At 37.4% G+C, this 27659-nt stretch overlaps 2 protein-coding genes across 6 annotated transcripts in view; both read left to right on the top strand.

Annotated features, from left to right (window-relative positions):
- Positions 1 to 15423, top strand: part of LOC141904907 (unconventional myosin-IXb-like) — a 73636-nt gene extending 58213 nt beyond the window's left edge. For 4 of the 5 annotated variants that reach the window (XM_074793522.1, XM_074793520.1, XM_074793518.1 and 1 more), the window contains 13 exons: positions 560 to 867; positions 1782 to 1901; positions 2366 to 2599; positions 2692 to 2800; positions 2979 to 3049; positions 3551 to 3734; positions 3927 to 4061; positions 5020 to 5131; positions 5355 to 5486; positions 5943 to 6081; positions 6484 to 6608; positions 7241 to 7359; positions 11891 to 15423. In XM_074793522.1, the coding sequence (XP_074649623.1) occupies positions 560 to 867; positions 1782 to 1901; positions 2366 to 2599; positions 2692 to 2800; positions 2979 to 3049; positions 3551 to 3734; positions 3927 to 4061; positions 5020 to 5131; positions 5355 to 5486; positions 5943 to 6081; positions 6484 to 6608; positions 7241 to 7359; positions 11891 to 12207 (2105 nt within the window). In that variant the 3' untranslated portion in view covers positions 12208 to 15423. Of the gene's footprint in view, positions 1 to 559; positions 868 to 1781; positions 1902 to 2365; positions 2600 to 2691; positions 2801 to 2978; positions 3050 to 3550; positions 3735 to 3926; positions 4062 to 5019; positions 5132 to 5354; positions 5487 to 5942; positions 6082 to 6483; positions 6609 to 7240; positions 7360 to 10475; positions 10525 to 11890 lie in introns of all 5 variants that reach the window. The other variant, XM_074793521.1, reaches the window with a different exon arrangement.
- A 1103-nt stretch (positions 15424 to 16526) lies between these two features.
- Positions 16527 to 27659, top strand: part of LOC141905588 (protein KIBRA-like) — a 31565-nt gene continuing 20432 nt past the window's right edge. The window contains exons 1-3 of the mRNA XM_074794520.1: positions 16527 to 16714; positions 21429 to 21538; positions 22084 to 22178. Of these exons, the coding sequence (XP_074650621.1) occupies positions 16587 to 16714; positions 21429 to 21538; positions 22084 to 22178 (333 nt within the window). The 5' untranslated portion in view covers positions 16527 to 16586. The remainder of the gene's footprint in view (positions 16715 to 21428; positions 21539 to 22083; positions 22179 to 27659) is intronic.

Below are 27659 nucleotides of genomic sequence, written 5' to 3'. Positions count from 1 at the left end.
ATTCATTGAGTTAAGCAGACTGCAATGAGATTGATCTGAAAAACGTAAACAATCCTTCTCAAGTTGAAATTTCTGAAAGGCGTGTTGTTTTTGTAAATTTTGTTTGAGAAAAAAAATTTGATGAGTTCTTGCTTAACCTTCACCAGCGATGCTATGAATGTGGTGCACATTTACGGTGCTTTTTATTTAGACGTATTGTTTTGGAACTCTTCTAGCTTTATTGACCACTATACCTTAGGTTCTAAATACTATTTGTGAAATACTCATAAATTCATGGATATACTGTTGAATATTCCACTATGTACATTAAAAAAAATGGACAAAATTTTCTGAATGGATTACATACCGATAATATTGTGAATAATAATAGAGTAGACGCCACCTTAGTTCATAGCAGTGGGAATGAGTTTTAGGGAAATTGAGAGTCTTTCCCGACAGAATTTTGTAAAATTCACCAGCATTACCAGTACGAAGAAAGGAGTCTATCCTAGTAATTACAACAGACAAAACGTGTTTTTAGATGTATCTATATACATGCTACTACTTCTCATTAACACAGTGGGTGTAGCAGTTCTACCTTTGGGCAATATTCCATCGCCGTTTGCTTCATCCCCGACGAAACGCACGATTTTGGCCGACAACGATTTGAACATACCAGAGTCGGATGAGACGAATGAGTTCAAAGAGAATCGCAAACCGAAAAAGCGTCAAGGCAGCAGAAAGATCAAGGACAAGGACGAACGGGACAGTAAAGAAGCGAAAAATAACTGGAGCAAAACGGGAACGCAACAGTGGCAATATTCAAATGATTTATTCGTACGGGATATTGACGAATTGGAGGAAATTGATAAGTTTATATTCGCAAAGGTATGTTCACGTGGTGACCATGATTCTGGAAAAAACGCAGAATTGATTTCTCTCGGGGAAAACATAGGAAATCTGATAAAACCCTTGAAAATACTGGGAAATGGTGTTTATTATGCGCGAGTATTGTGGTCTCCACATTTCTCATCAGAACTCAACATTTTTGCAATATTCATTTCATATGGTAAATTTTAAGATTCCTATAAAGATATATAAGCTGAAAGTTGGAATATTTTCTGGGCTAGCTTACTACTCGGGTGTGTCAAGATAACAACTCTCTGGTCTTTTCTACTGCCGTTCATCAGAAAATAGGGAAACTCCTGCTTTTATTGGGAATTTGAAAGAGGAAAGATTATCGTTACCCTGCATTGAAACTTTCACAGTGAATCTCGAATCATTAAAAAGAGGACTCCGCAGTCAACTGCGGCAATTGAAGATTCAGCTTGTGGCACAGGTGCAGATGCATCAGGTGGCAACAATTGTATGGGATTTTCTTAATTTCAATTGAAATCTATCCCTGATGCCTCAAATTCTATGTATGGTGAATTGCACTATTTGAACCCGGTCAATCTGAGTCCACCAAGAGACATGGTTTGCCAAATTTTTCATGTGGTAGATGAAACATCTCGATGAAAGTTTGATGAGTAAATTTTCAATGAGCTGTCGTTTTGATGTGCACACCACTGGAAAGCTGGGGAGCGGGTCCTCATTGAGACAAGGTCTGTTCATATTTCCAATTGCCCCTTCTTTCATTTCACAATTTTTGTATTCTGATTTTTGATCTTCTTTTTAAAGTGAACTTCAAATGAGATGATGATAGAAATATAAGAATATAATGACACGCTTTAGAAAAGAATACCATGTTTTAAGAGGAGAAAAAATGGATATTTTCTGAATTGATTTGATTTTTTTTCCAGTTGGTCAGTATTAGTGAAGACTGCGGTCGGCTTGATAGTAAATTTGACAAAGTTTTCAAAGCCGCTTTAAAAGATTTCCACACTAACACTCTGATTAGCCTGAAATCGTTAGCTATGCAGGTAAGAAATTTATTTATTTTTTCTCTGGATTTCCATCTAGAAAAAATCTAGCCGATAATATAGGTTGAAAATGGCCTATCAGAATGTACAAAGTGTGTTGTTTATGAAAGGAAAGGTGATCTAATGATTTCCATTGCAGTGTTGTTAAAATACTGAAACGCTTCGTATTTAGAAACAAAAGCCAATATCCTCTTATTCTGATTAATATTAGATTTGACCGGCATGAATCCATTTCAAATGAAGGATGCCAGTATTAATTTTACTGCCAGGGAGGGGGGATAACGTAAGAAAATTTGGTTACCCAGTAGATAGTTCTATATTTTACTTAGCTTAGTTACATAATAGTCTAGATCCCAATAGTAACCATGATGGAAATACAACCATCCAATGATACGTGTATTACATAGCAGTTATATGCGGTCACTCTTTGAAACCATTTTTTGAAGGAGTTCCTTTCTTTCCAGGACAAAAATAATTACAACGTCAAGTACCGCGAACTGATGGTGAATTTCGAGCAAGTTTTACAGAAGAATTTAGAATTGGAGGACGAAGCCGAGTTGGATTCATCGAAAACTCTGGCTCTGAACGCATTTCGCGGTTTCATCGACGAATTCTTGAAGAAACGCGACCAAAAACGAGACGACAAACCGGAGCGGAAGAAAAAGGAGAAAAAGAAAAAGAAAGAAGAGGACGTTCTAGTAAGTGATAATGTTGATAACGATGATGATGAGGATGAGCAATTAATGAGTGTTAGCGATCTTTAATATTGTGCTATTTTTTTATTTTAAAGGAACACCTCGGTCATAGATTCGTAGTTGTACAGTTTAATATACCCACGTTTTGTGAGTTATGTAATTCTCTAGTCTGGTCCATAAAGGAAAAAGGCATGTCATGCCAAAGTAAGTTCATATACTCATATATTGTTGTATTTTGCATTTTTGTCCATTGGCTAGTTTCCTATTTCAGTTTGCTGATTTAGTTAGATTAATTTAGTCATTCAACTTCTATACATTGATTCTTTAATCGTTAATTGCACAACCGGCTCGTCAGTGTAATACCTAATGATTCTCATTTCAGTTTGTAAATTTACCTGTCATAAAAAGTGTCTGCCAAGGTTTTTAACTTCGTGTAAAAGTTCCGGTGTTGAGGTGAGCATCGATAGAAATGTTAAGATGGATGTGGAAAGAATGGATATCCACTTTTATACCTGAGAAAATGTGAAAAACCTTTGAAATTGAAAAATCTTACAAAAATCATGAGAATGTGCAAAGAATTCAAGCAAAGAGTCTTTGATCAACTTTTTATCCCACATATCGTTGAGCTCGGAATTTTAGCATAAGCTGTGTTAAAATTGACGACATTTCATTTTAATCTGTTCTGATTATTATCAGTAATCGCTTCAGGCTTTGTCGTTGTGCTTGATATGAAAAATTCTAAAAAATCTTGAAAAATGTAGAATAGAATATACCCGGTAAGAATGAAAGGGTCCAGGTATTTTGTTGTGAAAAAAATTAGAAAAAGCTTATCGTTAGGATGTGCAAAAATTTGAAATTTCTAGTTCATCAATCTGACCCCTGAAATGTAAATAGGAATGTACATCAAAGTGCCGCAACATTAACTGAAATCATAGTCATCCCTTGAATTTGCAGGTTCAACTAACAGGTGTGTTTGGTGTTCCGTTATTACTGCAATTATCAGAATCTGTGAAAATTCCCGAGATCGTGGAGCGTCTCATTAGTGCAATAGAAATCAATGGTTTATATACCGAGGGAATTTACCGAAAAGCTGGTTCCGCTGTTAGAATTAAAACACTGAAGAAACTTATCAATGAAGGTTGGTACAATGGAAAATAAACCGCGAGTGACTTGTTACAGGAAACCTCGTCCAACTCAGAAAAACTTGACTGATAAATGTCTTGGCCGTTTCTGGATGTAATAATCTCACACGCAGTTAACCACTGACTTATAATTATCCCTTAAATAGTTAACTTCATTGATCATTGAATTATTATGATTATTATTATAGATTTGCTGTCCGCTATTGATATGTTAGAAGAATATCCGATCCATGTGTTAACAGCTGTTATGAAAGCTTATTATCGCGAATTACCAGAACCTTTACTTACATTTGAGCTCTATGACGATTTCATTCGAGCAACTGGTAAGTTACATTCATATGCGTTGTATTCAATCCTTAAGGCAAACTTTCCTTTCATTGTCTTCTTTACTGGTTGTGCGGTAACCTCAAGATTGAGGAAAATCCTGCAATATAGAATACTGTAATAAACATTAATTTTTAAAAAAAGAAGTAAAGAGAGGTACAAGGTAGATTTGAACTTTTCCACAGAAAATCTTGGCAAATGGTTGACTCTGGGAGGTAGTTCCATTTCAACCATTGGATGATGGTCAAAGAAATGAAACTTCTAGTTTGTCCCGCCAATAGGGAATTGTGAATGCTCTTCTTGTCCAGGGCTATAAAAACGAAATGGGCCTGAAGTGGCCGCATATCATCATATAAACTTGAATTTTGTTAATATACATTTCTTCAAGTGGAACAGATAAAGATAGTGCATATACTCAGTGGTTAGTATATACGTACCTTATGAACAGTGTTTAGTCTTAGAATTAACCCCATTTAACTTGAGGTTGGGGATATTATATTTCTGTCGAGTACTGTACCCTTTCCTATGGTTTTTGCCAGTATTTTCTAAATTTGGATTGATCGCCAATGGTTTTTCTATACGACCCGGCCCTGCGGTATTGCATTTAGCCACCGGCGAAATCCGCCATCTTTTTTCTTGGCGTTCTAGCAGTAGAACGCATTGGATTTTTTCGCCGTAAAAATTATTATTATTATTATTATTTTTGTCAAATGGTGCATCGAATAATTTTTGCTATGTGGCTATAGAAGTGTCTGAAACTCGGAATGTAGACATTGCTGAACTTATTTAGTATTATTTGGGAGTGCTTTGAATAAAACTATTGTCAAATACTATACTATACAGATACTAGTAGGCGCTAAGGGTTGATAACTTGGCTTCATTGTAAATCCAAATAGACCAGACTTCAAGTTAACATAGTTGCTTTAATGATTTTGTGTTTTGTTTTGATTATTACAGATACTGGTGGTGTGTCTGCTAAAGAGAAAGTCCAATCGATATATACTGTGATAGAGAAATTGCCGGAGCCAAACCATGACTTATTTGAACGTCTTATATTTCATTTAGCAAGGTTTGTTTTATAGACAAATTACATGTGACATCACATGACCTTAACTTCGATCTTACAATTGCTTCTGGGCGAATCAAAAAGAGCATATCAAATTGCCGCAATGCAAATCGATGCAGAATAGTTTTAATGATAATCTTAAATGACACTTAGAATAAAGTTTCACATTTATGACTATTTTCGAAAAATGAAAGATGATGATCGCATTATTTTTTTTTCATTTCAGGGTGGCTAATTTAGAATCGTACAATAAGATGTCGGCTAGTAATCTGGCGGTAGTGTTTGCGCCGTGCATATTACGCACAAACCGACCGTTACAGGCGCAGGAAAGTTTAATACACGTCACTAAACAAGCTGTGTAAGTTCTATGTATATCTAGTCCAAATTGCCTCTGATCGCTAGTGCTTGCAATGCTCTTTATTCTGCTTTCTTTATGACACAATAACAATGATAATGTCCAGTTTCTCTTCAGGCAGGTTTCAATTGATCTCTATTATTTCTGGTATTCTCTTCTGGAGCATTCAATTCGACATAATACGCTAGTCGGGAATAGCATAATCTGTAAACCTGATAAAAAGCCGGTAGAGTGTTTGTAATCCGGAATTGGATATTCCTAAACCGGAATATGTTCAATCAAAACCTGCCTATAATCGGTGCAATTGATTTTTCAGAAAGTTGGTCGGGGTTTACTGCCTTGTATGAATGTTTTAACACGTTCACTGCCGACTATGAGCTATCTCATATTTCTGGTTCCATCACTATTGCCACTATGAGATATCTAGTAAAATCCTACGTTTTTTTGTGTATTTTGCAGAACAATTGAAATGGTGATCAGTGAACAGTTGTCGAAATTGCGGTCGACTATAGAAGACCTGAATACGCTAGATAATTATACCGTAACCGCGAGTGAAAAACTTAACAACATTCAAAACAATCGTAAAACATTACCAAAGGTATGTACGCGTATGAACAAATTCTATAACAGGGCATCATTTAGCGATTTACTGACTCACTTATGTGGCTACGCGGGTAACATAATCAAATGCATTTAATGAAGGCTTCCTGAACCAAAAGGGCGCACTGGTAGCAAACAAAGAGGTTTAACTAATGAAACAATTAACTAGCCATAGAATAACTACATCGATTTCATTTTACTATTGCCATTGACCAAGATACAGCACCTATAGCCCTATGTATTTTGCTAATGTATTCGCTAATGATGACCTACGCAAATCTCATTGGCTAAAAAATTCAATGAATGATGATAAGCTTTGTGAAAATTAGCCCTAGTTGATAATCATCATTATTCTAAGATTAAGTGTATCAGTTATTTTGCAATATGCTTTTTTCTGTAGGGTGCAACGAATCCTATGTTGCGTCGTGTGGCGACTGATATCAACGAGGAGAAATTTCAGTTACGAGCTGTAGATGAGGAGGAACGCGCCCTATCACGACATTTAGAATCGATCCAGCGTGAAAAGTCAGTTCATAGTACTTTTAAAAAGGCTTATCTTGAAAACTGCGCAATGTACCCTGTCGTGTCCAATCAAAGTAGAAATATGTTGATTCATTGATTTCGAAATATATTTTGTACAATATTGGGAACTAGTACCCTATATTACCCAAGTTTCGATCATATATTCTAAAAGATTTCGGTTACGCAGACCATAATGCCAAGTTTTGTAGAAGCTGTGTTCGTTTGGCAGATTCCGTCTTACTCACCCTTGCGCAAACAGAAACTGGCACCGCCATGGAAAGAGTTGGGATGTACTAACGCACACTATAAGAATTCTAATCCGAACGTTTATTCAACCTAACCTATATAAATTGATAATTCATAAAGTGATGTTTATGATTACGGTGATACCTGTCTCAGTACAGCGATATGGTCACGCCAACGTCTGCCTAGAAATAGAGAGTGACAATACCTTGCAGCCGACTTATAAAGCAGGCTTATCCATCAGCCGACAATAGTTGATCAGCTGTGCAACATGGCTAAATTTTCCAACAGATTGGATTCTACGTTGTGCTTAGTGGCTGAAATAAGGATTTATGTACCGTGCGATATATCAAGAAAGTTTATTCAAATGATATTTTGTTGATACTTTGCAGGGATGAATTGACGTCGAATCTACCGGTTTTAGAATGTCGCCATGGTAGCTCGGATGAGGATATGCTGTATGAATCGGAGGAAGACGAAGAACAATATCCTGCCACATTCGATTCTCCTGGTGAGTTGATTACGCTAATCGTGTTTGATGAACTAACTTGCTGAGTTTGTAATCCTTATCCGTGATGTACAGTGCTTTCTTAACGTTCATTTCTGGCCGATTGAATAATGAAAATATGACTAACTTAATGAATGCTGGAGTGGTCAGGTTAATTCTCTCGGACAGCTATATGATCTTATACAAAGAATTACTTCAGACTTCATATTCGGCAATAGTTTTGATTACTTCAGGGTCAGATCCGGTTCACTAGTTGCTAGTGAACCCCCTTAAAGCCTCCAGAAAAAATTGCGATATTCCTGATCCAGAAGGGTAAAAGTGTACTTATTATATGAGCCTAGCAAACCACCATAGATATGTCAGCTTATATCCCCATCATCTCATTTCACCTGAGATCATGTCTTAGAAGGCGCAATTCTAAAGATTTTCAGCCATTGGAATAAGTGTGAATCACGGCAAAAAATTTATCTTGTTGTGCAATAGCTTATCCCCTGTCTGCGCTGTAGGAGTGGATGCCAATTAGCCATGCGCTAGATTGCTCATTCAGTTCAATTTTATTCAGCAAGAAATCATCGAATTCAATTCAATTACATTTCAGCAAAAAACATCAAATCCAATTCTATCAATTTTGGCATGAAAACTTCTCTGCAATAAATCAAGGGCCTGCTGCATCATTTCAGCATTCTGGTATATTAAGATTCTGAATCTGCCCTGCTTGACCCAGGAGTTAAGTTCTCTTATGTAGGCATAGCTTAATGACAGCAATAGTCCTACTAATGCATCAGCCGCCAAAGGTACATGTCCAATGGAACTCTAGTTTAAAGCCGCGATCACATGGTTGTTTTCGGCCCAGGCCAACTGTTTACACTGATGCTAAATGGGGCCGTGCCAAACAAACTTGGCCTGACTGAAAACGTTGGACCATGACCATGCCAATGAAAAAATCACACGGAAAAATAATTTTCTACTCTTGTTTATGATTTGATTTTTTCATTCAGAACAAATGAAATGGTCCCGTGATTCCATTAATGCGCAATAATGATAATTTGATTGATTCAGTGTCGATTGATATACATATGAACATGTTCTCGAATTTGAAACGGGCCACATTTGGTTTCGGGCTAGTTTGATTCGGGCTAAATCGTCTCCATGTGATTGCAGCTTGAATATCAGATTTGATCAGTTAGCCAAGTTGGGCAGACCCGACTCGAGTACTGTCGACTATTAGAACATGTGTAGCAGATTGGTAACAATTTATCAAATAAGAAATATTATACATCCTAATAACAACTCGACAAGAAAATATTGAAGTTCTGTTGATAATTATTCTGACGTCCAGAGAAGCACTGTATGTCTGTCTATATAATCCTTGGAAGTAGTTGTGCTACATGTATGCTGACAGTGCTATACGCAGACTGCTTGAAACTATGAAGGCCTTTTTTCAATCACTCGAAGTACAGATGTTTTCAGGAAAAAGATAAAAGTGAATACTTTTTTCAAGAAAACTAAGTTTTTGCAAACGATTTGATTCAAAATTTCGATGGAAATGTCGAGCAAAAATCCTTTCTTTTTTCATTATTGAAAATGTAGCATGACATTGGATATTTTTTGTTCATGTTTCTTGACGGAATTTCTGATGGCATATCGGTACTCCCAAGTTATAGAAAAAAGCCTAAATATCGCTTCTTCTGATCTCCATACCTCATACATATATGTAGTACATGTGTGTTTCCTTATACGCTGTAATATGAATTATTGCTACTAATTTTCCTTGTACCCTACATATTCAATAACGAATACATCAATCCTTCCAATGTTTTGAGAAAATTGATCATTTCATCTTGCGACCCAGTTACTGGGTTAAGGGTTGAGTTTGACTGCAATAATATATCAGAGTCTTAAGTTTTAGGGTGACCACAATTCTTGAAAACAGGTAAAACACAGGGAACTGATTTCTCTTTGGGAAAACAGAGAATTTGATATGGTGTTTATTTTGCCCACTCATTTTCCCTGTGAATCGTGTATGATGGTCTCCATTCCTGTTGAAATCAGAACTTAACTTAATCTTCCATTCATATGGTAAATTCCTTTGAAATATATTAGTTGGAAATCGGAATATTTACTGGGCTAGCTTACTTCTTGGGTCTGTCAAGATAACAAATCTGGTCTTACTGTTCATCAGGACACAGGGAAATTTCTGCTTTTATTGGGTAGACACAGAGAAAAAGCAAGGAATTTTAAAGTGGAAAGATTGTGGTCACCCTGAGTTTCATTCACATATAGGGCCTATCAGTCAGTAGCTGGCTCCAAATATGTGTTAGTACATTTTTCATTTAATTTTCTACTTTAAAATTTATATATTTGATTATACAATATTAATTATCAGCTGGTGATTGAACTGGTAATCTGTTTTATTTAGTTCAACACCAAGTGTCAGAAATTTTATTGATTTTCAACAATACTTGTTTCAGTTAAATGTACACTGAATGGATTAAGAAACTAAATTTACATGAGATAAAACTGGGCCCTGGCATTCGCTTTCGCTATCTGCGGTTGAAATAAGATTCTGTATTTGTTTCGGAACATTTACCTGCAATGAGGAATGGAAAATGTGAAGAATTGCTTGCATGTCTCTCTCGGCGAAACTGATATATGTAAATTCTAGCAGCGTGCATGTATACTTTCTGATACCCGTCAACATCTGATTGAGTTGTTCAAGTGGAATCATTGACCCGAGTATGGCACTGGGCCCAGTTTCTCCATCCTCCCTCGGCAGGGATTTGAACTTAGCATCAAGTCCATCACGGTACAAAACCCTGCCTGACTAGCCCCAGTGCGCAGCCACATGTGCAGCTTAGATGATATCATTATTTGCCAATCAGAAATCACTTAATCACTTATTTTTCGGGTTTTTCTGTAGTTTATCCCTGATGCGGCAGGATGAGTTTCTTAAAAATGTTTAATTCATAAAACAATTTAATTTCTTCGATATGTGTTATTCAGTTCATGATAAATCTATCGCATAGGTGTTAGACATTTTTAAGAAACTGGACCCTCATGTAGTATCTGAGAAAAGGGTAGATTTTAATTATGTATAAGTTTGATTGTGATTATTTTAGGACCTGCTCCAACATCTTCCACGCTATCAAACATCCCTGTTATTGTATGGTGAGTTGCACATAATCTCATATATAGATATATTTATATCTTAGTCTCTTTTCCTTTCTGCATCTGTTTTTAACCTTTATTTGCTTATCAATCAGTATTTGTTTAAAATCGCACTGCGTAATGTCTGCTCGGTGGATATTTTAGCTGTTTCAAGTAGGAAAGTGGTAAATAGTCACACTCGGCGAATGATGATGATGTCATGGGCTGTGCAGCGTTTCATCTTGTCATAACTTCGTACGGGATTACGATTTTAGGATTTGGTTTAGGTGTGGGGTTAGGCTTTAGCGTTAGTTTTAGGATTACCGGTAAGTTCCCTAAACCTAACCCTTACCGAATCTAAAACCTGGTAAGGTTTAATATTGATATAAGGGTTAGGGTTGGGCTAGGGGTATAAGTAGTAATTAAGTTGTGATATCTGCAAGTAATCTCAATAGTCTAGTCGTAAGCGCACTGTGCTAACTCTGCGCTGGTTGTTTTTTCGAATCCCAATTTTCACAATTTTCCATCGTATATATTTCTTTAAGTTGGAGAATTGACAACGCCATCAACATTTGTTCAGTGTGACTGCCTATCATTTCCCCATGATCATTCGGCTAATACTAGTATGGAGCAATGGAGAATTTCCCCATTGAAATATACACAATTTTTACGAAACAAGAGATAATTTCTTCCGCTATTTGGGTAAAAAACAAACTAATTGGCCGTGGGGGGTGTGCATAAAGTACGTACGCATGTAGGGGAGGGGGGTTTAAGAAATCCATACAAAAAGCGTATGGGGGAGTGGAGAATTGAGCTCAACGCGTACATACTTTTCCAAGGGGGAGGGTTAATGTTTATAGTACGTAGTTTGTGCACGAAACACAATGTGATTTTTGAAAATACCCCCTATATTTGTTGGGATTTCCTGGGAATTCCCCACTCTCGGTCTTTCACTTCGTCAATACCTACATCGTTGTCGGAGCTCTGATGAATGATGGTGAATTTTACCTTTTTAAACCGTGGATCCTGAAAAATTCACTTTTCCAGGGAGGGGTCAATCATAAAAGTATGTACGCAAGGGGGGGTTATAAAAAATCGTACAGAAGGTGTACATGGGGGTAGGGGGGTTAAAAATACCTGGAAGTCAAGCATACGTACTTTATGCATGACCCCGTGTTTTCTATCTTACTGGTTTTAATACATTGCTCTATGTAATTCTTAATTGCCTTTGCAACAATATAGAAAAAAAGAAATTTTATTCATTATTGATTTGTCGATTTACGCGATGATTGATATTGTGAGATAATTTCGCGAGTCGATCTACGTAAATTTCTGTATCTCGGATGTAAATTTCGTTCGCTCATCTCCCGCGTATCTGTAATTCCAGCACATCCTCCGAAACAGCTAACCCATCTTACGAAGAAGCGTTTACCACCTCCGACGTTTAACCGATCTCCGACGACAGCTCGCGCTACTACTCGATTCACGCGCAGCGTCAGCAGCGACGTCACAATTCCCGAAGACTGCGACCTCAACGACGATGACTGCAGCCAACCGCGAACTTCGACGTTCAAAGTTCCGATAGGTCGAAAAGGGTCGTACGAAACCGACAGCGTTCACGATGCACGAGGAACGTTCGAAATTACTTTGGATAACGAATATATAGAGCAAAAAGATGATAAAGACGATGAGATTATGGTTTGATGGTGCTCATAAGAGACACTAGATTTGCTCGAGAATTGTGAATTCATCTGTTGACTGACTGGCTATTTTGGATTTCCAATATTAACATTTCAGTTTGTAAAGAATACAGTAAACCATGCGCATGCTATATCGGCATAAGTCGGATATAAGCTCAAGTTGGTGGAAAATTCTAGGTCTAGGTTATTTTCTCATTTTCAAATATATTTCTGTCCAAAAATCAGAGACCTACGTATGTCGTAGTATTTTTATGGTCCAAATTATTAGAAATGTGTTGAAACCTCTAGCTCTAAGTTGGAGGCTTTTTAATCGAACTCACTGAAATAGGTTGAGATATGTGTGGGCTTCGCTGCTTCTGTCATTATATAAGCTAAGTCAATATTTGGTAGGTACGTGTACTTACGATTGAGCTCTTGTCTCTTTAAGTCGTCTTGAGCTCTATCTCTTTAAGTCGTCATACCCGGTGGTAGTTTTGATTAAAAAGCTTGAAATTCGACTATTCAATTAGTCGTAGAAATTCTTCCAGTCTCAAAACAAACCCACTTGGGCATGGTTTACTGTATATGTAAAAAGATACTGAGTTACATGTTTATAATAACATAAAACCATGGAAACTGTTTAAAGTGCCATTAAATGTTAATGTATAATCTTAAGGTACATGTCGTCTTTATCATATTCATTGAAATCTCTGTTTAAATACTGCTATGAAATTTGTGAAATTTTATTGAAAAAGTAATCTTGTTCAGAAGTATTTTTATAACAGTAAATTCGAGTTTTTTAAACGACAGATTTTAATAGAAACGGTTGGCTACATAACCTTAGAAAACACTTTTTTCCTTCAAAATGAAGTTTTCTTTTACCTGAACTGAACTGGTTGCATTCATGGAGACTCGTAAACAGAAAGCCATCTTGAAATTAATAATTGCACATTTACACTAAGCTATTAATATATCATCATATCACCCGCGTCTGGCAAAATATCTACAAAGGTTATAAAAATTAATCCTGAGACATAGAATAAATACATACCGATCATATGGGCCATACGTTGGCTCAAAAAAGCACTTTACCCCATCCCATGTATGCAATTTAAATGTAAGCATAGGTAGAATCGTCAATTTCTTCCCCCATTAATGCATACATATTTATGAAGGACCCATATGCAGATCAAAAATGATGAGTTTTGGGTACATTCTGCATTCATAGCAGGGGAAATCTTATATACAGTAGAACTCACTTATATTCGAATTATGAATAATAGTTTACATGGTTCCAGGTTAAATTGTCCAAATATTCAATCCGAAATAAGTGAAAATCCGGATTAAAAATCAGAATTAAGCAAATTTTACTGTACTGTATAGGCTAAGGGGTGTACCAAGGGCATATGTGATGGGATCATGCACAGCTCCAAATCAGTCAGACTTAGGTTTATAGTCGACAGAGAAAATACGGAATACCACAAATTTCCCAGTTAACCAACTTATGATGATCGAAAGAATGAACCTCATCTAGTTTAAGGATTTCATATTTGTATTTTGACTTTTCATTCAGGAATGATGACTCTAGAGTCATCATTACACTTAGCAGCTATATTCAGGTGTCATACATTTTCAGCTGTTTAACTTATTCATAAAAGCCTTGCTGTGAGTGGTGAAAAAGAAAAGCGGCCTGAATTCTTTTTCTATAAGCGATTATTATTCTGCGATGAGACTTGATTTTCATTTGAAATTTTGCCTGAAGTCGGTGCAAATATTTTTTGAATAAAAGTGAAATTTGAAGAATCGCTGATTTTTCAGGGTCATCATCGTTGTTGATGTTGTAAAGAACAGATCCTTGAATTTGGAAAATTTTATCTTTGTATATTCTGTACAATGTGTAACTATGAATGATGAAAAAATATCGAAATGTATTAAAATGTAAAATGTATATGTTGAAAGGAAAACTCATTGTACATAACTGTATAGTATAGTATCAATATGTAGGCAACAACAAATATATATATACGCACTATATATATATTTATGTATGTTTAATATAGTCTGGTTTATAATTCACGATAGATGCAATGTCAGAAAATAATATGCAATAAATTTTAACATCACTAAAAACAATAGTGAATCATTGCTAGTAGGCAGAACGTCGATATTCAGGCGCGGATCCACAAGGAGCACGTTTTCCCATCGTAATTTTCTTGCGCCCTTTTGAAAAGCAACGGCTTATGTTTCAGGGCGATATTTCTTTTTAATTGTACTCAACTACCCTGGAAACTGCGTTAAAATTAAATTTCCAGACCTCTTAACAGTATGCCCGTTTCATTTCTTTGTGCTCCTGTCAAAGACTGTACCTGGATCTGCCCCTGATATCGTGTATTGAGTTCTCGAAATGCTGATTCGTAACGTCAAAAATGTCTCCGTTCCAAGGAAAACTGCTAATCATTCTGAAATTCTGAAAATTCTTCATCGAAATTGGTTTTTTCAGCCGCCAAAATTTTGTGCCGTTTGTATTTGTGTGTAACGGTAGGTTACACTGTGACTGTGATTGTATTTATACAGGTTTGTCATGTAATTGTTTAATTACTAAGGATGAATTGATTATTAGGTCTCGTTATCATTCTTGTTTGATGAAAGCTTGCATTGTTTACTTTCCGTTTGAGGGGATGTGGAAAATTGTGTGAGATGTAAATAGACGCCTAGAGTGAGATGGGCTAAAACTGCGATGTTTCAAGTAATCATATAAAATACGTTAGCTAGGCCGTGTTAAAACTAATCGCTGAGACAGACCTTTGGGAGATTGCATCCCTAAATGATGACAACAGCCTGGCATACATCTTGTAGACCAGTTATGACTTAAGCCCAGGATTAAAGTCTAACACCATTGGCAATACATTAGTTTTAGTTGCGACTCGCTAGTCTATAAAACTATGTATTGGTTTTGTTGTCATTTCGATGGCGATCCATCCCTCCAGCCAAGTTACTTAAAATTGTTAATTCTTTAGGAGTTTGTTGCCAGCCATAAGTTATGTGGGGAAAGGCTAACACGTATAATGGTTGTTATCCTATTTTCCACTGTTATAAAATGGTGACTTAAATTTCTCCTCTTGTTAAACAGTTATAGTTTAAAAGAAAGAGATGCATCAATATTTATACTCTAGTCAAATCGATGACTAAACTGTGAGCCAAATCTGTATTGATCACAATAAAAGTTGTTATGATATGCCAATTATCGACTTATTTTGTTGCTAATTATTTTTGTGACATTTTGTTTCCTCTCATGTAATATCGAGTCAAGCCCAAGTAGGGGTAGATCCAGGTGTGAGATCTGAGAGTTTTCCACAAATATTTTGAGGGAAAATTGATATGAGGACATTCTGGCAGCATCCACATATTTCCAATGACTAGTACCTTTTTTTTTAGAAATTTCTGATTTTCGATTTTTTAAAGCAAAATGGATCCTTGGGATCTTATTATGTACACATAAAATTTAGATTTTCAACCCTCCTTTTTATGTGCATACAAAAGTAACAGGAAAATACAATCTTCATTTGCACGCATACAAAAAAGAGCCTAATGTTATAAACATACAAAACGTCATTAAATATAACCTTTCCCCTCCAAATATAGTAACTTAGAAATGTGAAAATATGAATAGTTGAGTTGAGAAAGAAGAAAACACAATATCCGTGCATGATGAATAAACGTGAGAAATCCCATAATAAATGTAGCCAAAATGAGAAACTTGAATAAGAGTAAATATATTTGCGCAACGTTTCAGCTAAAGCCAATTAGCCATCATCCTTTAGCCGAAACGTTGCGCAAATATAAGAGTAAATATATTATATTTACTCTTATTCAAGTTTCTCGTTTTGGCTACATTTATTGTGGGATTTCTCGCGTTTATGAATAGGCATTAGCCTTTTTTCACAGTTAGATTTTGTAAGAAAGTGTTTTTCTCCTTTCTAAATTCTGAATGTCTCTAGGGCGCTAATAACCAGTGGCCAAGTAGTTTATTAGGCCCGCATAGACATTCTCTTTAGTAAATTCTTCAATTAAGAAACTAATTTAAACTGAATATACAGTCTAAAAACAAATATAGCGGTACCCGGTAGTGTATCTATTACAAGACTAATTTAGCACAATTATATTTCAACAGAAAATGATTAGTGAGTATAATCATGGACTATAAAACGAAAATAGACTATGAATTCGTTTTAGTCCATTTCTTCATAGAACTCAAATCATGATTTCTTGTCGTGAGAATAGGTAGTTCCGAATACTGCCCACAGAGGGCGACAGTGAGAAGATCAAAAAACAAAATGGCGGAGGAAGAACGATTTTGACTTGGAGAATTACCCTGTGCACAAATTCGCGGATTATGGATTAAATATGCCTCGAAATAGGAACGGGGAGTTATCACTGCCCGATGGATGGGAACTCGGTCAGGATTACGATGGAAAATTGTTTTATATCGATCACAATACTCGACAAACTACATGGATAGACCCAAGGGACAGGTAAATAAATGCGCATCCATTCCATTTCCATCACTGACTGAATTGATTGTAATGTATTGATATCATGATGTAAAGTTTTTCACTGAAAGAAACATCATTGATGCTAACAAATAGATATCGTAGAATTAACAACATAGGTCAGGTGCTCTGGGCAAGCAATGGTTTCATCAAATTTTGAACATTTTGCTGCTTCAGACTGGTCTGACTTTCAATAATTAGTTAGCCTAATTGATGATATTTGATGTAAATTTGTCATCAACTTCCTTTGTTGCCCCCTATTCTATTGGAAACCGTAATCGCAGCAACCATTCTAGCTGTTGTTCCTGGTTCAAGATCAGATTCAAACTTCGAAAAATTACTAAGTTTTGTTGTTATGATGCGACCATCGCAAGAGACAAATTCAAAATTGTTGTCTCGAACTCCAGTGCTGTGCTCTTTTTATATGACCTCCAAAGTCTCCGTATGAAATCTCTGATTTGGCTCCACATGAATCGAAACAAACCTGTGTCCACAGAGGGGTTGACTTTTTTTATGAGAATGGAGAATCTGGTGGCCTTAAAGGCTGGCTTATGTCGACAAGCAACGCGACGCCTACCGACGCAACTGGGTTTATCGCCGATTAGCGGCAACTAGCGGCCTACGAGAGGCCGCAAGTTGCTCCTCAATCGGTTCGACATAAGCCGGCTTGCGACGGCAACGCGACGCCTACCGACTCGTCGCAAGCCGTATCCGGCTAGTTGCCCATGTTCTACTCCGGCCTACGGTAGGCGGGCAGTTGCTTTCGATCGCAGCCGACATAAGCTCATCTGCGACGCGACGGAACTGAGCGCAGGGGTTCCAGCCAATGAGAGACCTATGTACATAGTAAAAATTATCACCGCTAGTTAGCGTCATTGGTAATTAGTCATAAACTTTCAAATTCAAGTAGTTCAAAACGTTCCAAACCTTCAGCACGGCAGAGGACTGGACCGAAAATCTAGAAACGAAATTGGTAGAATTATGGTGTGAGCGGCCATCTTTATACAATGTCGCTAGCACGTTGTATTCAAAACAGAATCAGAAAGATCAAAGTCTTAAAGAAATAGCTTTTCTAATAGAAATATATTTCCTAGTAATTCAAATTTATTCTCAAAATGCTTATCACGTGACCATTTGAGCCGTTGCAGTTGCTAGTAATCACAACTGACATAAGCAGGGAAGCAACTGGGAGGATCTCATATCCCGCTAGTCGGCCTCAGTTGCTGCGAATCGGAGCGCAGTCGACATAAGCTGGGCTGTGATCGCGGTTGCTCTCAGTTGCGTCGGTAGGAGTCGGTAGGAGTCGGTAGGCGTCGTGTTGCTTGTCGACATAAGCCAGCCTTCAAACTATACTCTTATCACTATAAGGCTTACTGATCACTTGACCGTTCATTGAGTCCTCCACCTCCATTCAGTGATGGTGGTTTGATTCAGATTTAGGAGGTCATGAAAGAATATGACTCGGAATGGACGTTTAGGAGGGGGCATGCTCCAAATAGTCACGTGATCAGCAATGAAGTAGCAAATGATTGAAGGCCGGCCACCAGATTCTCTGAGTAAATGTTCCATGGGAGAGTTCTTTGTTTTGTCGAGGGCCATAAAATAAAAGACCTTGACTGAGCATAGGCCTAATCAACTAAAGTCTACGGCCAAAAAAAGTTCAACCATTATCTCGGGAAGTAAACGTTCCTTTTTAGGCCTAGGGGTAAACTGTAATCTTTCTTCAAGCAATCACCCGAAAACTTAGTTAAGACACTTTTGTCTGATTTAATATTTAGTGAATCATGGGAGAGATGCCTACAGGTATGCCCTCTAAGATAAAGAATTCCAAATCGGTCTATTTGTAAGCTCCTATCTGGATGATGGCCGTTTTACATAACTGAAACAAAAAAATTTTGATGTAGCCTACTGTAGCCTCACTAGGTAAACCGCTCCAGCCAGTGAATTTTTAGATTTATTTGGAAAACCTTGTTCTGAGAATTTGCGAATATCATCGAAGCTATTTCTGCTCAGACTTTTTTGCCTACCGAATTATGTTCTCGTTCACGCGTCAGATTATGAACGTATTCCCCGGTCGAAGATGTTTAAAACTTTGTGTAATTTTTGGGATGGGGTATGTAGTCATCCGTGCACCTGAGAGACTGCGTAATACATATTTTTTTAATGAATGATGTATTCGAATCCCGAAGAAGTACGCGTTTTTAAGTCGGTGGTTGTTGGAATTCTACTAAAGCAGTAATAAGAAACTGTAGCCAGAGATACTGAGTAGTGTTTGTCTATAAGATGAAGTCTGCAGGTGGCAATGATCATTATGTCTGGAGCCAGTGTTCGTGTACTGCTAACTTGTCTGATGTCGATTTCGGTTCTCATGAATTGAAGAACGCTTCTCACATCATGGATTGAACGCGCGCGCACGTTATTCTCGAAAAACATTGAATTTCACCTCGATAGTTCTTCGCTCTCTCACTCCGGGTCCTGATAGTGCGTGCGCGTGAGTTTCTTAATCGGCAGATAGATTTATCTTCGATTTATTTTGAAATGTTTCGAGAGAATATACGTAGAATTAGCTTCGCCCTTTGTTTTACTACGAATTTCAAGTGCTCATCCCTCTCTTTCTCGAGGAACTGTGTCTAGACATCAAAAGTTATACTGATAGTTTATTATCGTTAACTCTGAAGTTTTCCGTTATCGTAGATACTTCAGTTGTTACCCACAGTATCGTAATAATCTTCCGAAATACTCGATCTTCCCGTCCAAGGTTTCTCTCGTTCTCAAATCATTGGACTGCATTCTTTCTATAGTATCTATGATAGACTCTGTACCACAATATAGTAAATGCCCAAGTTGACTACTTCTGGTAGGCCTTGGCATTTTGGGAATACAAGTGGTACGATTCGGGGAGATATTTCAGAAGAACAAAAAACAACGAGATAATTTCACGCATTTTAACAATATTCCACATTTTTAAGAATGTCACCGAATTCAAGGAATATCAACCCTGTAAATTTTATTCGAGGTAACTTAACCTAAGGCTTTAAACTAATAGGGCTGGTTTTATTTACCCATTTCAATTTTCATGCATTTCTCATCTTGAAATGATTGATTTGATTTGATCCTCTACAAGCCCACCACACCTGCCAGGAACAGAACAGGGCAAGGGGTCTGATTTTGAAAACCGTTTTTCACTTAAACCCGATTGATTGCTAGCTGTATCAATTTCTCAGTTTATGGTCCAAGGTCTTGAAAACTCGAACAGACGTTATCTCGATAGTCTTCCGTATGATAATGTTTAGGGGCAGATGAACATTTATCGGCTGACCATAAAATGGTGAAATTGAAGCAGTCATTTATCTAATGGAAAAATAAGCCTTAAAGACATGAAATTACAAGTGCACCTTTGGGAGCTCCCTGCTGGTCATAAAGTATATATTTATAAACTCGTTTTTGGTGGAGGGGGGGCGTCAAGAAGTAGAAATCAATCATTTTCCCCTATACATATACTAATGCTTGAAAATACATGCTAATGGGGCATTAGTTAATTTAGTACTTATTTTCAATAAGTTGTTCACCAATTCGGGATAATCGTTTGTGAGTTTATGAGTGCTTGAAACTACTTTCTTATTCAAAAACCTAATTTTGAACTCGGTTGACTGTACAGGGTATTGTAGGCCTATGAAAATCAGCGAAATGGTCAATGACATTCCTCAGTGCATTATCAGTGATTCACATTCCATACTAAGTAATGTAGACACCGTTTCCACCCATACATAAAGCCACAAGTTTGACAGTTGTGGGGAATATTTTTTCATGTACATATTGCTTACTTCCTATAGTTCAGTTACCTGGGCATCCGGCATCTTCAGCAGGTATTAGAAAACCCGGTCTCCACGGGCAATGGTTATCAATGTTCCAGAGATCCCATATGGTCTCTAAACGCAATTGAGATACTTTCTAAAATGCTCTACTAAATTCCTGATCAAAGCAGTTGAAGATCTGGGCGAAAAAGGAAAATTCAAACTCATTAAAGGCACCATCATTATGTTGACAACTTACCCGAATGACTGATTATTCTTTGTAAATGAATTGGGAATGAAAATCTGTACTCAAAATAGTGACAACTTTTAAAAGTAACGCTTTAGGATCCATTGTATAAGTGGTTAAGTTAACAGGACACTATAGAAGGTTTGAATCTGATAAGATTATATTATAAAATTTTAGGCCTGTACACATTTTATTCAAACAGAATGCTATGTGCCGGACTGTGATGTTAAGAAGCAGGAATTCTTCAAAGTTCTTTCCTCAGTAGATACGCAGCCACCTTTAGTTTTGCGTTGTTGATACTTCTTAAACATGTGAAACTATTAGATAATATTATTAGTTACTCTCTCTCTCTCTTGTCGGGTACAGCTCTATTTCAACTATTTGTTAATTAGATTATGTCAGACACAACTATGTGGTGTAACTTACATTGAAACAACAAATACCTTTTGAAGTAACTTCAACACTGTGGGGAATATAAATAACTTACTTCCTATGTAACTTTGCCACATATTTTTTCTCTAAAGTCTATATACTTTCATAGCAGGCGGGTTATGCTGGTTATGCAGATTTACCCTGTGACGCTGAACTGACACTGAACTGACGCTTGTTGGAATATATTTTCATTTTTACTGAAATATGACCCGTCTTTTTTCAGATTCACGAAGCCGCATAGTTTCGCTGACTGTTCAGGCGATGAATTGCCTCTCGGTTGGGAGGAGGTTTATGATTCTAGTATGGGTGTTTACTACATTGACCACATTAACAGTAAGTTATCCTTCCTTCATACCTGCCTAAGCCACGTTGGTGCTACTGTTATTTAGAACGGTCTAGATTTGGCCCGTTCTAATTTAGAGCGTACCAAGCGTTCTTATTAGCGATAAGCAATTTGGACCGACCTAATAGACCGATCCAGATCCATTCTAATTTGTGTGGACAGAAACTGGTTCCAGGTCCGTTCTAAAAAATCGTACTCTGCAGTTTGAATTCTATCGAAATGAAATTGACATCGAGTTGATTAATAAAGTTATCTAAATTAATATAGGCTAATTTCAATTTTGCCAAAAAATCTAAATCTTGAGGTCTCTCCCCTGTTGTTTAACTATTTTTCTCTGTTTCATTTTCATTTACATTTTATTGCCGTGACTATCCGATGTTATTTTGTTGTTAGGCCTACTTGGAAGCAATAAATTTGAATTGTCTGCAGGCTGTTTGCGAAATATGTCAACGATTCAATGATTTGATGTTGGAAGTCGAGTTGTTTTTTTTTTTTAAATGCTGATGATTTAACAAATGCAAATTTGCAATTTCAGAAACGAATCAGTTGGAAGATCCGCGATTACAGTGGCGGATTGAACAGGAGAAAATGTTGAAGGATTATTTAGTAACAGCTCACGAAGATTTGGCAGTAAGTATCAATCAGACGTTTAACTTAAAATCAAAAGGATTTTTTATTAGATGAATAAATTGTTAATGAAAGCTGTATACTGTACCAATCCCTGAGAGCAAAGAAGGGGTCCTGTGATGATATATGATTTCAGGAGCTTAAACATTCAGTTGATTGAAAAGGAATTCATTTTGGCTGATCATGATCTTTTGATCATGTCATCTGCGGGGGAAACATAGCAGGTGTTGCAGTTACCCCATCATATGGGGGGAAAACACCACCCCCCATTGCATTCCCATGGATGAAGTGACATAGAAATTTGTTTGATATTAAAAACTTGCAGTATTTATTGCGATACAATGGATTGGTGAAAAAAGTCAAATCTGTCAAGTTTCTGGCAGGGTGGCTTAAATTCTAAGTACCTTCATTTAAAAAAAAGAATTTTAGTATTTGGCCATACTATGGCGCACTCCCATCCCCCCTGAATAAGTGGTTGTGTATTCGTGGATAGAGGATTTAAACATCGTTATATACGTGATATTAAGGGTTAATATTGGTTGCGTAGTACGTGGAGTATAAATAGTTAGTCATTCCGATTGTAAAGGGTTAACGGTGGTTAGCGATCGATCGAAGATGAGTAACTATTGCCGGGAAATTGAATGGAAACAGGTGAGATATAAACTGTAATAGTTGATTCTTCATTACCGAAGATTGCTGAGCAGCTAAATCTATTCACTCATATACGTGTACACTATTGATCTGTCATATCATATTTCCCCAGTCGAAGAATTAATCCGGGTTGCCAGTCTCAAAGGTCCATACTTACGAAAACATTTGGAAAATCTCTTAAAACCTCATTACTTTTAGTGAAATAACTTCTTACTTATCATAATAGTGCTTACTAAAAAAGAAATAGGGTTTTCAGGATATCTCGACTGGTGATGGTGGATTTTTTGTTGTTTTTTTTTCATTTCTAGGGTATTCCCCCTTTTTTGGTACAGCCTTTAGGTTTGGGGATGTCCTTTCAATTATGTAGCACAATGTTCATTAAATCATTATAAAGATCTTGTACATATATTATTGATAAATAGATAGATTTAGATATGTGTTGGCAATTCTAAGAATGAATTGAATAAATGTGTAAATGTCTCAAAACGTATAATTTTACAAACTTTAGAATTGCCACCTCTAAATGAATCTAGAAAAGACCTGAAGACCCTTTTTTCAATTCTATGAATTCGTATTCGATTTATTAGGACCGAATTAATTTTTCTGAGCTAGGCAGAAAATCGATATTGATATATGCGGTTTCGTTAATACTAGAGAAAGAAAATATCATTGCGATATCTAGCGTCGACTTCACATTCACACAGAAATTGAGATTCAGTCCCAACTGCGTGAAAGCCATTTTTCATCGAAATAAAACCTGTTGATCGATGATAGAATGACTAAAATTGATTTCGGCTTTTATTGTTTTGACGCGTGTTAGCTCGATTTGCTATGTCGAAAATACTCCGCTGTCTACTTAATGAAATACCGATTAAATTTGTGAATAGGCTAGTCACTTCAGAGCATTTACCAAAATATTTACATTTTTTCCGATTGAAAGGACACACGATTAATCTTGTATACCGATTCACAGCGGGTCTGAAACGTGTGCGCCTATAGTCTGAATAGATCGGAATCCAGGGAATGCTGCCACTATCCCTTGACCTGACTTTCAAATAGGGACATATCTGAGGGTTCAAACGGGCATTCGCTAGTATTTCTGTGCTTGGTGGATATGGTGTTTTGGACTCATTTGGGTACTGGAGTTGTAAGAAGAAGAATACCTGCCCAAATACTTATCTGCCCAAACAAAGTAATTGTATGGTATCACGCTAAGGCGTTTTTAATTGCTTGGAGTACTGATTTTAGAAATGTGAAGGGAACATAGAGAAATAACCTTAAATCTTTTCTACTACAGGCTTTTTGAAATGGCAGGAAATGAATGGAAATAAAAAATCTTTCTTTTCGAGTATGCTCTTGTATAGAATCTTGTAAGGACTGCGGAAAAGAATTTACATAAAAAGAAAACTAACTTGAAAGTTTATTGACGCCATAATAACTTAAGTTCTCCAGATAATCAAAAAATTACATTTCCAATCTTGTTATAATATTCGATCACTGCTCATATATGAATCCTGTACTTGTCAAAATCTGGTACAAACCAGTCAGTAGTGGCATCTGTGTCCTGCTTCCACATCATTTATCCACAGCGCATGCATTGACATCAACTGGAATGTGTCATTAAGCCTAGCGCACATCGACACTGCGATTGGAGACAACTAGTTGCTTCCGAACGATTACCCCGCGCACATCGAAATCTAGTTACAACCGGTCAGTTGCAGCAACTGCATGGCGCGTGTCGATCGTCGAGATCCAGAGCGCGCACATCGACGGATATGACTGCGATTGAGTACAACCAGTTGCTCAAAAGTAGAACGTGGGCAACTGGCTGGAACTGGAGATAGATCGACGCTTACCAATCTTAAGCTCGCACACATCGACACATTCAAGCAACTGATCGTATCCAGCTCCTCTCATGCGCCGAAAACTGCCTTGCAAATAGTTGTCTCCAATCGCAGTTTCGATGTGCGCTAGGCTTTAGAGGGCATCCCTCTAGCACAACACTCAAGAGGGCATCCCGAAGTCAAATGTCATTTCCTCGCTTTGTTTTAGTCAGTCGCACCATGTATTGTTGATTATGTTGAGTGATGACCACAACATGATCAACCGCCCCGGCCCGGAAGTGTAAAATCGTGTTTTATCAGTCGCACATAACAGACGGCCAGTTCCTCTCAGTTATTTCGTCTGGTTGTACTTTGGATCCAGTGTTATCTGATGTGGGTACTCCCTTACCCCTCACATGGTTCCCACAGAACAGGGAAATTGGGAAATATTTGGGAATTTGAAAAATTTTCCTCAAATCAGGGAGATATTTGGGTAATTCATTACATTTCACATATTGCATTTGCCAAGGGCAACTTTCTTCAGCAATTTCCCTTGAAAATCACCTTTATCAACCAGTCACCGCTAAAATGTTGACTGAAGCATGATGATATGTGTTCATTTGCATTTGGGAAAATTGAAAAATCACCCATGAAATACTTCGGAAAAACTTGGGAATTTTGAATTCATATAACTGTGGGAACCATGCCCTCAACACATGGCGCGTCTGACTACAAAAAGCAAAATGACATATGACTTATGTATGCCCTCTAGACTTTTGCTAAAATGACACAGTACATTCCCGAGACCATGGTGCGCTACGTGCAGTTTTCACAACCGTTTTTGCCAGATTTTCCATGTTTGCAAGGTACCAAGCCAGGGTTTTGAAAGGGGCGTTCTTAAGTTCTTAAAGGGCAGAATTAAAAACAGAATTCTGTAGCTATTCCACAAAAAATAAAAACTTCAGTATAATGATTTAAAATGTAAGAATGAAATTTATTCACCACTGATATACGTAGTAAGTCAGGCCCGTACGCAGCCTCTCTTTTGGCTGGGTCTGGGTGCGAATTTAGAGAGGGTGGAACTTATTTGATTGCGTTGGATGGCGACTGCGAGCGCCGCAGACGCGAAGCCCCACGAGGGGGTTTGGGAGTCCTCCCCCAAGAAAATTTTGAAAATGGAAACGTTTTAGATGCACTTCTGGCCAAATTTTAGTGAGTATTTCATATAAAAATGTCACTGAAAAAATGTAATTAATCTTCGAAACACCCAACGCACCCCTCTGAGAATGGGCCCGTAAGTAACTCTTGATGTCTAGAATGTTTGCTAACTACATTCGTCCTGGGTGTAATTCCGGCGAATATTTGAACCTGTCACATAGGCTAGAAAAATTACCAAAATCATGAAGGGCACTTTCTAAAAAGGGGTGTTCATTCGAAATTTGAAATTCCTGATAAATTTGGTGTCTCTCTCTCTCTCTCTCTCTCTCTCTCTCTCTCTCTCTCTCTCTCTCTCTCTCTCTCTCTCTCTCTCTCTCTCTCTCTCTCTCTCTCTCTCTCTCTCTCTCTCTCTCTCTCTCTCTCTCTCTCTCTCTCTCTCTCTCTCTCTCCCCCCTCTCTCTCTCTCTCTCTCTCTCTCTCTCTCTCTCCCCCCTCTCTCTCTCTCTCTCTCTCCCCCTCCTCTCTCTCTCTCCCTCTCTCCCCTCTCTCCTCTCCCCCCTCTCCCCCCTCTCCCCCCTCTCCCTCCCTCTCCCTCCCCTTTCCCCTCCCTCCCTCTCTCCCTCTCTCCCTCTCTCCCTCTCGCGCTATTTTTCATATCCTTGGGAAATGGGTAAACTACGTGCTTTTTGAATGGCCTGCTGACCCTCAATGCTACCCACATGAATAATTGGATAATGAATTGCTTGCTGAAAAAAATCAATTTCCGTAGATCTTGAGAAAATGTATAATTTTTGGTTATATTTGACATTTCGAATATTCAATAAATTTGATTGCAATGCACATAAATAGACAAATAGATCATCGTGTGTATATATACATATATACATACATGTACCACTGTGGAATGTGCACATGTGTAAGCCGGCCAATGGTATGTACTAAACATCTGTTTCACTGGATCAAATCATTTAGTAAATAACATACAATCACATATAACGCCGTGAGATATCGCTTTATTTTAAAGCTGATGGGACTTGAAGGAATTAACTTTTTAGGTTAGAACTGAGGAAAAAAGCGGGACGTGAAATTAAGAATTCGAGATTCATTAGTTTTAATGGGCGCACTGGGTGGACCAGCGTGGCATAGTTTTCATTTCATGCATTTTTACACGTGTAACATCTGTGACTGTACGTTCGCGGGGTATATGATTATATATAGGCCTATAGGCAAATGGGTTATCGGATTGTAATATATATTTACATTGAAATTCACTTTCGAATATATCAAATTCTTACTCCGATCGCAGGTGCAGGTGGATGCAGTAACGCTGCCGAGAACTTGAATATTTAAATTTTTGTTTGTCGTCCTTGGAAATTTTAACGGCTGGCAATCAGCGGGCACCGCGTAGATGGAAATTAGCAAAACTATCTAAATGAATTCGGCTCAATTTCACGTCCGGGTGAATCCAATTTCAGGAAAAAAAATGGAACGTTTCTTAAAACGAAGCTTGAATTTTAAGTCCCTGTTTAATATTCTATATTAATTCTACGCATTTTTCAACTTTTGCGTTAAAAATTTCAAGAGAACGACGCAAATGTTAATAGAGTTAAGAAATTTACATCCAATGCGCGAGAGTAAATTCGATATTTTCGACGCATTTATGAATATCTCAAATTCCGGGTTGTTCGGTGCGCTCAGTTTTTTTTCACCCTATCCCCTTTTACGCGTAAACACTCAGAGACCCAATGGAATCCGAGGTGCCCTTAATTACCATAAATTCATCCGCCATTCATGTGCGTTGAAAACTTGGAATTTTCTGAATATCGTGTCGCGCATATTATCTGTTATATGC

This window comes from Tubulanus polymorphus, chromosome 5, assembly GCF_964204645.1.
Source record: "Tubulanus polymorphus chromosome 5, tnTubPoly1.2, whole genome shotgun sequence".
Taxonomy (NCBI): Eukaryota; Metazoa; Nemertea; class Palaeonemertea; order Tubulaniformes; family Tubulanidae; genus Tubulanus; species Tubulanus polymorphus.
Note: the sequence above shows the minus strand (reverse complement) of the source record. Positions and strands in the feature narration are given on the sequence as shown.